The sequence below is a fragment of the Dendrobium catenatum genome, unplaced genomic scaffold (genome assembly GCF_001605985.2).
Source record: "Dendrobium catenatum unplaced genomic scaffold, ASM160598v2 fragScaff_scaffold_1656, whole genome shotgun sequence".
Classification (NCBI taxonomy): domain Eukaryota; kingdom Viridiplantae; phylum Streptophyta; class Magnoliopsida; order Asparagales; family Orchidaceae; genus Dendrobium; species Dendrobium catenatum.
The window spans coordinates 717,400-730,503 of NW_021320118.1; the positions used below are offsets into that span (position 1 = coordinate 717,400).

Sequence of the window (13,104 nt, forward strand, 5' to 3'; positions counted from 1 at the left end):
GGGTCATTTCGGGTTATTCCCGGGTTCTCGGGTCAACCCGAACCCGACCCGATTTTTCAAACGGGTTGGTTTTCAGGACCCGAACCCGACCCATTTCGGGTTCGGGTCAACCCAAACCAGAAATATTCAGGTCGGGTTCAGATCGGATTTTCGGGTCGGGTCCAATATTGACAAGTCTAGTAGATTCCCATATTTGGGGTTTGAGTCTTGCTTTGAATCACTTACGTTTTACTATTTTTGTTATCTTTGTTGATAATTATTCTCGAGTTATTTGGATATATTTTTTAAAATGTTGGTTATGAGTTCGTGCATTTTATAAGTTTTATCAAGGAATTGAAGTTCAAAATTTTTACTTCATTGAAAGTTTTGCGCATTAATTATTCTTAAGAATATCTGAAAACCTTGTTTCAAATTTTTGGTCTAAAAATGGTATTCTTCATCAAACCATATGGTCATATATCTTTCAGCAAAATGAAGCTGAATAATGTAAGCATTTTCATTTACAATATGTCACTAGAAGACTCATGTTTCATATGAAAGCCCCCTGCCAGCTTTAGAGAGATTCGGTCCAACTATCTCGTACCTTATTTATTGTGCCCCCTTCACACTTATCAACAATCAATCACTACTAATCAGCATTTTTTCTCCCAAGCTCTTATTTTTTCTCTTAATGGGTGTTTGGTTTCCATTGCTTTGTTTATGATTTTTGCCTACATGCTAATCTTTCTGCAGGTTCCACCCATTGTATATTTGTTTGGTCCTCCTGAACCTAAAAATGATATAAATTGGATGATCCTTTAACCAAATGTTTTTATACTTAAGCTGATGCCACCTTTCATGAAAATACTCTTGAATCATCTCCATCTATTATGCTTACCATTATTTCTTTGCTCACTATCTCTTTTTTTTTTTTTCTTGTGCACGCTAGAAGACCTCACCACCTCCTACTACAAAACCTATCCCATATTTGCTCCCTACCAAAGGTTTTAATAGTCTTTTTGATAGATTATTTGGATACTTTCATTCTAGTTGTTTAACTCGACTTTATCATAATTCTACTCTTTATTACCCTCAATCAAGACTGGCCTATGCTACAAATCAATCTTGGTAACACCTTTCTTTATGGCGATTTGAATGAGGCCATATATATGGAGCAATATCCTTGATATGTTGTTTACGGGGTGATATATGCAACTTAGGAATGCCAATTATGGTCTCATGTAGAGTTCTCGGGCTTGTTTTGACAAATTCTATAAATTTCTTACAAAATTTAGCCTTCCAAGTAATATTGTCGATCATTTTATCTTTATCAAACACACAACAAGAGGTCCCAATGGTGCTAGCCATTTATGTTGATGGTATATTACTTAAATTGATAAAAAAACATTTGAAGTTATGCTCTACCTAGGATTATTTTGTAAACAAAGATCTAGTGTGCTTTAAATACTTTCTTATGACCTCTCTATCTCAAAGAGCATATGCTATTGATATCCTTGTAATAACTGGACTTTTAGGGTGCACACCAACTAACTCTCCCTTTAACCAAATCATATCTAGGAGTATATACCATATGATGATATATTTAGTATCAAAGATTAGCCTAAAAATTAATTTACCTTGATTTTTATAACATCAAATATTTCTTTTGTTGTTGGGTTTATAAGTCAACATGTGTAAAATACAAAACAAAAGCATTTAGTTGCTGTTATTTAAATTCTAATATGCATTTAGAAGACTCATGGAAAAGAGATGTTATGTACTCAAAAGGAGCACGTAAATACAATCATTCACAGATGCCTATTATGTTAGGTTTGTTGATGATAGAAAATGTACTATTGGGTACTATGTTTTTGTGGGAAGCCATCCTGGAGAGTACGAAGTAAACTAACTTGATCTAGTGCTGAAGCAAACTATAGAGGCATTGCTCATTCTATTTGTGAATTCGTGCAACCATTTGTTCTGCTCGTAATTCTATGCTTTATGAAATAACCAAACACATTAAAGTTGATTGCCATTTCATACGAGATGTTTTTTTCTAGAAGTTTTACTCATCATGTTTTCAGTTCAGAATAAGCGGTATATATATCTTCACCAAAACTCAGGTTCCTCCCTCATTTTCTTGCTTCTGTAACAAGCTAAAGTTAATAATCATATACCCTCTAATTTGAGGGGAGTGTTGGCATATTAGGGACTAATACACCATTGTTAAGTAAATAAGTTTTTCCAATTATCTCCCTTCAACAAAATCAATCCATCATAATTTTTAAAAACTCTGTGCAAACCAATTACGGAGACGGTTTTAATCTTTTTTTTTATCCACCTTCATCCATGATTACCATTAAGCATGCAGTGAAATAACCTATCACTTTCAAATGCCTATTTGCAGGTGTATTCTCCAAGAGTACCCCTTCTTTCTCATCCAACTCTATAAATCCTCAGGGAGGTTTGATGCAGGTTTACTGTTACTCTTGTATGATTAAAAGTTGACTTATTATAATTATTTTGTTTCTCATTTTTCTTTCTCTTTTATGTGAAAAACTGGTAGGGTGATTTGTGATGTCGCAGCAGCTTTGTATGATTATATGTCAATTTTGTAATTAACTAATTACCAATCTATCCTATCTGTATGAATGCCCAAATTAATTGATATTTGAACTTTGGTTCCGCAATTTTAGGGGCCTTGATTGATTTCTATATTATATAGGAAAGAGGAAATGCAAGTACGATTGGCAAAGGAAATATTTTTTGTTTTCACCTATACCAATGCAAAACTAGTTTTTAAGATGTCATTGGTTTGATTTGCAAGTGTTTGTTGATCAAGTCTAATGATGTTAATGAAAGATCTAAAGTTGTTGAATGTTTGGTAGTCTGATATTAATGTTGATCTCATAATGAATCAAGGTTTAGAAAGACCTAACCATGCTTCAATATCTGTTTTTTATCTTAAAATAGCATCAGTGAAGGTTAGATATGGTGATATTAAAAATATCAAAATAAAACCAGTCTCATGATTATATTACAAATAATATTAGACATGTGCCATAAGAAATACTAAATTTCTTTATTAAATGCAATTTAATTCTAGGAAGTATTGGTAGTGATCACATTGAGCACAATGTAAAAATAGTAGTGACAATATATTGAAAGACTGACTAAGAGATTAGAGAGTAAGAATCTAAAATGAAATCGATTTGATTTGTAACTGGATTAGATTGGCTTATATTTTGTTATATGTGCTCTAATACATGTCATTCATGAGGGGCTACGAAATAAGTATTGAGAAATTCCTTAAAACATATACTGGGGCAAGCCAAACGGTGTCTTATGCGTTTTCTTAAAATTTCAAATTTTGGCATATTGTGTTGGTCGCAAACATGGGAGCACTTTAAAGTGTTGGCACTTCAAGATTGGACTGATGCACTTTATTATGAATTTTGAGAGGTCTATGGATTAGCCGCACAAGAACATGCCCAATGGGCGAAGCATTGAAAATTTCCTTAAAACATATACTAGTGCAAGGCTAATGGTGTCTTACACGTCTTAAATTTTCAAAAGTTTGGCATATTGTGTTGGATGCAAACATGGGAATATTTTTTGAGTCTTGGTGCTTTAAGATTGGATTAATGCACTCTTTTATGAACTTTGAGGGGTCTATGGATTAGCCCAACAAGAACATGCCCAAAAGGTGAAATATTGAAAAATAATGACCATAGGAGTAGAAAAAAGTTTTAGCATTGTTTCCTTTTTTATCCTTTCATAATGTTAGTCTAAGTTTATTGGAAGTCAAATTAATTGTTTAGTAAAATATGTAAAGAAGTTGTTGAAGCATGGTCTTTTTTGAGAAACAAGTTGATGACCTAGTGGAATTTGGTTATGTAATTTGCGATAAATCATGGTTTAAAAATATCGTGCCAGTTGCTAATGTTTTGGTTTTAGAGCTAGCATTGTACACTGTTTAACATACAAGATGGATATATCGAAGGAAGTTGCTTACGTCTTGGTTTTAGAGTTAGCATTGTACACTATTAACATGCAACATGGATATATTAAAGGTTACTTATGTTTTTTTAATCACGTCCGCTTCTCTGCCTTGCACCTTTTACTTGCGGTGGGATCGCAGATGATTTTTGCATGTCCATCTAGACTACATATAGACTAAGTTTCTTGGAGGTTAACATATTTAAAATTAAGAAGTGGAAGTTTTGTTTTACTGTAATTTCCAATGGTTTTTTTCTAGGTATATTATTATTAAGCTTTTTTTATTGCTTTGGGATTTTTTTTTGTCTTTTTGTTTATCTGTAATGATTTGATGTATACTCTTTTTTTCTAATCTTTTCTTCTCCTCATTTCTCCCTAGTTGCTCTTGTTCGTTTTTTTCCTTTGTAAGTTTTTCTTCCATACTACCTAGTTATGATATCAAATATCCCATAAGTTATGTGTACCTTAAGGGTTAGTTTGTTTCAATGCAAATGTTTGGAAGTGATTAGAATTACAACAAAACCAACAAGAACATCAAGCCTTTGTCCCACTATGTGGGGTCGGCTACATGAATCATTTTTCCTCATTGTGTCCGACTAAAATTCAAATTCTCATTTAAATCTAATAAAGAAAGATCATTTCTAATATTTTCTAACCAAGTCTTTTTAGGTTTACCTCTGCCTTTCTTAACATAAGTAAAATTTAATACCTCAACTTTCCGAACCGGGTCATCGGAAGGCCTCCATTTAATGTGACCAAACCATCTAAGGCGACTCTCTGTAATCTTATCTTCCACTGGAGCTACTCCAACCTTTTCATGTATATGCTCATTTCATATGCTATCTCTAAGAGTCAAGCCACTCATCCACCTAAGCATCCTCATCTCTGCAACACTTAACTTAGTATTATGCTTCTCTTTTAACGGCCAACAATCGACACCATAAAGCATTGCACGTCTCACCACCATCTCATAGAATTTACCCTTAAGTTTGAGGGGGACTTTTCTATCGCACAATAAGCCCGATGCATTCCTCAACTTCAACCATCCAACTTGAATTCTGATGATAATATCCCATTTATTTCACCATCACTCTAAATAATAGATCCAAGATATCTAAAACGTGTACTCTTATTAATGACTTGATCGCCTAAAGTCACAACCCCCTCACTAGGTCTATTGCTACTAAAATTACACACCATATATTCAGTTTTAGATCTACTCAAGCGAAAACTTAGACTCTAAAGTTGACCTCCATAATTCAAGTTTACCTTCAACTCCCTCTCTAGTCTTGTCAACAAGAAGAAAATCATTAGCAAAAAGCATACACCAAGGTACATCTTCTTGTAAATGTTTAGTGAGAACATCCATGACTAAAGCAAAAAGATATGGACTTAAGGATGATCCTTGATGTAATCCAACCGAAATAGAAAAATACTTCGTCAAACCACCTTGTGTTTGAACACAAGTAATAGCTCATGCATACATATCTTTAATGATTTGAATATAAGCCTTATTGGAAGTGATTGGAATTGAGTTTCAATTTTCGTTTGGTAGAAAATAGATGAAAGGTAGTTCTTTATTTTGAAACTCATCTTCATAAAGGTGTGACATTAATTTGTGTGAGTAATGAGGGCTTGGAAGTCACCTTCATTTTTATTTTTTTGCTTAAAGAGTTAAGTGACATTAAATTCAATGAAATGCACGCATAATTTTCGCCAATTAGGACCCATAATTATCAAGACTTATGCCCTCTTTTGTTCTAATTGTGGTGCCACCTAATTGAGATCCATACTTCCTACTCATCTATTATGATTATTCTGTAATTATTGTTTTCAGATTTTATATGTTTCATATTTGAAGCTCTTCTAGGATTCTATGAATTTGTGGACTATTATAATTAGTCCATAATTATTATTCTATCTACTTATCAAAGTATAAGATATTATAATTATTATGTAATCATAATTTTAAATTTTGTATATTTTTTAATTGAAGAGTTTTTAGGATTGTATAAATAAAATACAAATGTTGGAATGAAATCAAAAGCCAATTCTTTCCAATTCTTGTTAAATTCAATCGAGGTGAAGTTATAATATTATTTTTATTTATGATGTCAATAAAATAATATAAAATTGATGTGATTATAGGAAAACTGAAATTCATTGTAATCGAAATAAACGCTGAATTTGAGTTCATAAGAAGTGAGTTCATGCATCAAAATTCAGTAGAACTCTCTTCAATGAAATTACTTTCAGAACTAAGCTCCAATTATTTTCAAGAACTTGCGTACTATAATGTAATATCAAGCAAAGAATAGACGCATTAGATAAACTACTGGGACGTTAATTATGTAATAAATTGGAAACAGGATGGTAGTTGTGACATACTTTTTGGTGTGATGCTGCCATAGTATTCTTGAACCTGAAGTTAGTTGGATTATTTCTTGTGCGGTTACCTTGAAAAGAGAATCAAGAGAGTTTTTTTTTTCTTTTCCCTTCTTATAAGCTTATGGTGATGACTTAGCTTAATTACCAAGCTTGTATGATATTAAGATATACCACTGACTGGGAAGATGATTGCCAGCATATATGAAGCTGATAACAATCAAATTACCTATTTTCCCATCACAGCATACACTGATTAATGAAACTGGAGGGTGGAACCAATAATCATTTTATTGATGCCTGCTAAGGTTTAAACTTCCCATCTGACTTGATCTGCAGAAAACATATATATCAGCACAAGGAAATTTTTTTTGCATTGACTGTGTTTTTTGACTGAGAAGCATAATTCATGTTTCACCTTTTTTTTTTTCTTTCATACTATCTAGGATGGGGAATTTTGACTAGCAAAACATTTTTGTACGCTTTAAAATTCTTTTGTAGGTTAAACTTGCTTCAGCCATTGTTGTATTTTATTAATATTTTCTCACTGATTGTTTTTACTTCAGACTACTGGAGGGCAAATGATTGGAAGATCCGTTCCATCACCTTCTGGTGTTTCATCTTCATTTGACAATGCTTCGACACCTCCTCCACCATATGCTAATTCACCTAGATCTGGTGGAAACATTATGAATACACCTTCACCACAGCAACAAACACAGCAGCAGCAGCAGCAGCAGCAGCAACGACAGAAAATGATGCAAATGCCGCAGCATCAGCAACAACTTCTTGCTCAACAACAGCTCAGGCAACCTTCGAGTACAGCAATTCTAGCACAGGTTCTTGAGAATTCGATTTTATGTCTTTTGATTGCATAAGGTAAATATTTATATTCTTTTTTCTGTAACATGGCTTCATTAGCATTTAACAGGAGAATGGCAAGAACTCTGATACCATGAGTTTATGATATGGCTAATGAAGGCGGTGTTTTTCACAGAAAAATGAATTGTTGACGCATTACCTCTTAGCTGCTAATTTGGATGTGAAAATGAGCATGACTCCTCTTGATTCCATATATAACCTTTGTGCTCAAAGTTTTCAAACTTTCTTTCACCTTATCACTCCAATTGCTCTATATGATACTGACTACGTTTACAGTTGTGCAAAATTGAAGGTTGCTGTTAGGTTTATAGTACTTCAAAAAAATTCAATATTGTTGTGTTACACCAGTTTTTTTTTTTCTTTTAGGAGACTTGAGCACTTTCTATCTGCCATGGGTCATATTGCCGATCAATTTGACTATACCCAACCAATGTGACTAAATCTCTTTGATCCTTTCAATCCGCTTTAGGTCAAATTGGCCGACCAATTTGAATTTGGCAATCTAATGTTGTCAGAATTCTCTGGTTTGCACTTCATGTTTTCTGCATGTTTGGTTAGATTTAGTATGGCAAATGAACCTGGCTAACTTCTGTTTGTTGGCGTAGAATAGGAACTGATCATATACTATATCATGGAAGATTTGGACTGATTTGAGCGTGGATATAGGCATAGATTTGATGCTTTTAATTTATGGAATAGATATCCTTGTTAGGATGGTTCTAGAATAAAGATATTATTTTGCAGCTTGAAAGTTTTTTGAGATTGAGGTTTTTATTCATCTTTCTTGATTAAGGATCATATGTAAAACTTCTTTTTTTAGCTTATACATTTATCTGTGTGAAGAGGATTATTGAAATTGTAGAAGAGATTATTCAAGAATGGACTTTCTTCGATGGAGGTGAAGATTGCTTTGTCTTTAAAGTGCAAAGTTTGATGAAGAGATTGTGCAATTGCTACTATCATGTTGATTTAATTCTTGTTTGTTTTATCGTTCTTTTCTCATTCTTTACTCCTACTCTTCTGCCTATCGCTTCCTCTTTTGTTATTGGTTGCATTGAGAGATCATGTTTTTTTAGATTTTCACAATTAGAGTTTGTTTTATTTCAAGAATTCTTATTGGTTATGATACTATTATGATCTCATCTCTTGCGAATGAATTTTTTGCGGAGTTTTTGTATTGATTCATCCTAATTTAGTTTTTGTACTTTTTGTTTAATCATCTCTAACAACTACCTATTTATGTTAACAGATAAACTTTTTGACTCTTTGTCGAGTTTTGACTTGGAGATAATTGCATCTTTGTCAAAGAAATACCTTTTGCATGTTTGATTTTTTCATCTTTGCATTAGATCACCTAGGAAAGACTATACCTTGATTCGTTGACTTGATCAAATTTGGTATTTGAGATTCGCATAATGTCTGCTTGATACCAGAATTTTTATCAGGATGGTTTAATGAATTTTCAATGTGAGGATCCTCCGTTTGTTCTGCATCAAGAAATGATGACAATATGCTCCCAACCTAATTTGATTCTACATAACTAATAATGGAAGTTGCACAACCACTCATTAACACGAATGTACTTGATGCTCTAGTCATTTCTCTAGTAAAGTGTAGTTCAGACCACTAATGAACATGTTGATCATGGTGTTTTTATTGTTCTATTAGATGGCATTGGAAATTTGAAATTTTAGGATCATAGTGGATTCTACCCCAACTCAGCTTTTATTCAGCATACTTGAAGTGTTGCATCTAGGTTTCTTTATCCTCTTTATAGGCTTGGTTTTGAATCTTGGTCCCAGCAAGGTATGAATGCCATCTCTTGATGAAAAACTTGGTCTTAGAGGCCTTCTTTGACTAGCTATTTGATATGGACCATTATTTTGAGTAGGAAAACATGTCTAATGATTTGAAGGTGATATTTGCAAACTGAAACTTTTTGGGTAAGCTAGTCTTAATTCCCAAGTTTACCATTTCTGGATTTCAAACTAGCTTGTGATCCTACAATAGGATTTGGGATTTTTGCTTATACCTCAATGGTTTAAGGCTTATTACTTATCTCCTTGTAAAAAAGCCACAATATACGATTACACAATTTCAAATCCTAGGGCAGTCATAATAATGTCACCTTTTTCAATCTTACATTGTGACATCTGCACACACCGGAAGTATTGCTGCATCTTAATGAAGTAAAACCACCGTTGATAAAGGAATGAGTGTAGAACTATGGCAGGTACATATGATTCCAAAAACACTGGTTGCACATGCTCAAAGTGTCAGCAAAGAGGTTGTTGTGTGCATGAATGTATGACTTGATTCTCCCCAATGTTGTAGATTATTAAAATGATAAGGCAGCCCCAGAAGTTGAAGTTGAACCTTGCTAGGATGTGAATGATGCTTAAGAAGCGTTAGAGATCTTCTTATAATGTTACGTGTTGTATTTCAGCTACTATTTGAATGATTGATGATTATGCAAGAACCGCTCACCTACTTTTGGAGTGGTGAGCCTGTTATTAGCAAGAGTTGCTTAAACATGATTACAAAATTTAGTCTAGTGCATATGAAACTTAAGCCTAAAATTCATTGGCAACTTTTTATGGTTGTTTGGGTTTATAGAATTTTCATGTCTATTACACATTTTCTAGTTTTTAATCATTTGGCTGTTTTCTTTGATAATTTTTGTTTTGATGCTTTACCTAATGGATTTTATACTTGTATTATTTGGTCATCCATGGCCTTTTGAATTAAGATCTAGATGCTGCTCACTTTGGTAAGTTAAACTTATGTTTTCAAGCTTTAGTAAATGTTAATTCTCACTCCTTCCCTGGTGAAAGATAATCCTACAAAATCATGAAGGGCACCAACACACCAAAATAACAAAATAATCCACTTAGCCTTAATCGTTTTGAGTTTGAGAATGTAAAAGATTAGGAATTGTATGTGAACTCTCTGCTATAGAAACTAAAAATTTCAGAAAATTCTTCGATTTTTTTTTTTGAAAATTTTAGTAAAGTCCAGTCCGACTTTGAAGAACCATATATCACGGATTTTCCATATGATCTTCACCCTCTGTTCCATACAATATATCCTATTATTTAATCTTTTGGTTCATTTTATCTAACCTTGCACATTATAGCATTAATCTTGTTGAACATTTTGAGTCTAAAAGACAGTAGGTTCTTATTTACTAGGTATTTATTAGAGAGTCGTAGTCCTTGTGTATTTCTAGTCTTTCTTACTTCTAAGAAATATGGAAGTAATTGCATGTGTGATAACTATCCAAAATTATTACTATCAGTCTATCACACTATACTTTACGTCCCCTTCTTAGATATGGATGACATGATGTGTAAATTGGTAATCTTTTTTAAAATTAATCTCCAAGGTGGTTATAATCAAATTAGGATTCTTGAGGGAGACTATTGGAAAATTATTTTCACTTCTAGGAAAGTGTTATGTGACTACATCGGCTATGCCTCTTGGATTGTTCTGTGCAACTAGAATATAATGGGAATTATGAGCATGTCCATTCTCTCGTTAGTGATTTTAAATTGTTTATTTTGATAATATTTTGATTTATAGCAAGTCTAGAAGAACCACCTTGTTCATCTTAGGAGGGTTCTTGAAGCCTTGCACAAGGAAAATTTCATGTTAATTTTTATGTGGTTATCTTTGTAACCTCTTTTACAATAATCTTAGGCTTTATTTTTTTTTTGGTAAGGGTGTTTTTGTATATTTTGAAAAATGTAAAAACTATTTAAGAATGCCCTAAACTAATAGTATTTACTCATAAGACAAGAAGTTTCCATTAGCTAATTAAATTTAATAAAATATTTTAAAGTTCTTTAGCTTTAGAACTGTTATTGCTCTCATTATCACTTGAGTTATGAAATGTGATTTTAATTGAACTGAATTGCTTAGGGAGCTTTCTAGAAATTGAGAGTAAAATTCAACCATGCTGCTATTTTTAGATTCCCGAACTTTATAAATCTTTATATATATATAAAGATTTTGACCTTCATGTCCTGAAGAATCTAAGCTCTCAAAGAAGTTGTGGTTAAGATGCTAAGTGGGAAGAGACTTTGCAAGGGTAAACCTTTGCTGATGCCATCAACAAGATAACAACCAAATTACAAATCATCAATGTTAAAGTAACTGGATTTGAAAGGATATGATTGACTACCCTTGTTTTAGTCACAAACAAAAGTGCACGAATTCCAAATTTATTGATTTGTTCTTAATGATTTTTTAATTCGAAGGATCAGGCTTATACATTCTTCATTCTTTTCTGAGAGTTTTTTGTTCTTAGATCTTCACATTGGGGGATTAAATGAACTCATTGGGTGGGGTAAAACAATGGGCATAGTTGAGTATCATTAGTTTTAGCCCTGTCTTAAGCATGCTGTTGCATTGCTTGTTGCACAATGCCAAACTTGTTAGTTAATCAAAGGTAAATGAAAAAAAATTGGCTTGTCCACATTGCTCATTTTCTTCACTGTGGGAAGGCAGCAATATGGACTGACATAGTGATTTCAGGTTGGTTCCTATTCATAAATATATTTTCTTTTTAATTAGGACATCTTTTCTTTTTTTTTTCCCTTCAAGTTGGTATATTTGTAAATAAGTCTTTATAATTTTAATTGGGGCTAGTTTATTTATATTCCTATTCCCCCTTGTTACTTTGTAGTGTTTGGTGTGAGAAGTTCATGTTATCCTAAGTTTTGGGAAGGATTTTTATTTTCTTGGAGTGGTAGAAAGAGGGAGGTGTTTGTAGCGGTGTTTGGGTTTCTTCTACCATTTATGCCAAGATCCTACCCCTTTTTCTGGTAGCCACTTGTGGCAAGCAAACTACTGGTGGTTGGCTATGGATGCAGCATAAGGCTCATTGCAGGCCGTCGGTCTTTGAATGGTGCAACACCAGGGGTGGAAACAATACAATTTAGTAATAAGTGGTTCTTGGCTGTGTGGTAAGGGCAAATGCATTTTTTCCCTTTGCAGTTCATTTTTCCAAGGTTCAAAATATCAATTCTTTCGTTCTTGGAGTCTTGGAAAGACAGTTCAGTGGCAGTCCATGCTAACATAGTTGATTGAAATTCGAAGAATATCTTGAAGGTTGATAAGAGGAAGGCTTTTGGGCTCAAGAATCACATACTAGGTTTTCCGTTGTTTTCTTATTTAATTATTTTGTATCTTATTCGTCAGTGTTCATAATCTATCTGTTATTGGGTTTCTTGTAGGATTGGTGGCTGTGGGGACGTTATCAGCCACTGGTTTTTGGGTCATGCAGCATCAGGTGATCCCCATGGCTGCTGGATACTTTTGTGTGTAATCATTGACAATGGGAAGAGCTCTGACAATTGCAGCTGGGCTGTTTGATTCTACAGTGGGAGAGACGCAGTCAAGCATGGAACAATATCGTAGAAATATCCCTTTGATTGGCGTGCTGTAGGCTGCATCAGGAAACCTGTCTTCACAAGGTCCTTTCCCTAGCATGGAAATCATACCAGTGGTGTTTTTTTTTTTTTTTGCCTTTGGGGTGCACAGAGAGAGGTGTTTTGGGTACAACAAGGTTATTAGAAATTGGAAAGCATTGGAAGTGTGCCCTGTATTCCGTTTATTATTTTTCATGATTATCTTAGCTTGTGGATTTAGGACCAGACAAGGATTAGGTGTTGTTTAATTTTCTGTATAAATATTCTTGTTAGATCTTTTTTTATCCTTGGTGTCAAGTGGTATTAGAGCCTTTGTTTAGAACGATGTATTGGAGGAATCGCCAATATCAGGCCCAAGAAATCACTATGGAAGCCTTACAATGAAAAATTCAACTTTCACAACAATGTGCAACATGTGAGAGGTAAT

The 13,104-nt window shown here is 33.6% G+C and overlaps 1 protein-coding gene across 2 annotated transcripts in view; it reads left to right on the top strand.

Annotated features, from left to right (window-relative positions):
• The window catches only part of LOC110106792 (mediator of RNA polymerase II transcription subunit 8), a 40,115-nt gene that overhangs the window by 19,008 nt on the left and 8,003 nt on the right, over window positions 1-13,104 (top strand). For both annotated transcript variants that reach the window (XM_028701254.1, XM_020836806.2), the window contains exons 7-8: window positions 2,387-2,454; window positions 6,930-7,202. In XM_028701254.1, the coding sequence (XP_028557087.1) occupies window positions 2,387-2,454; window positions 6,930-7,202 (341 nt within the window). The remainder of the gene's footprint in view (window positions 1-2,386; window positions 2,455-6,929; window positions 7,203-13,104) is intronic.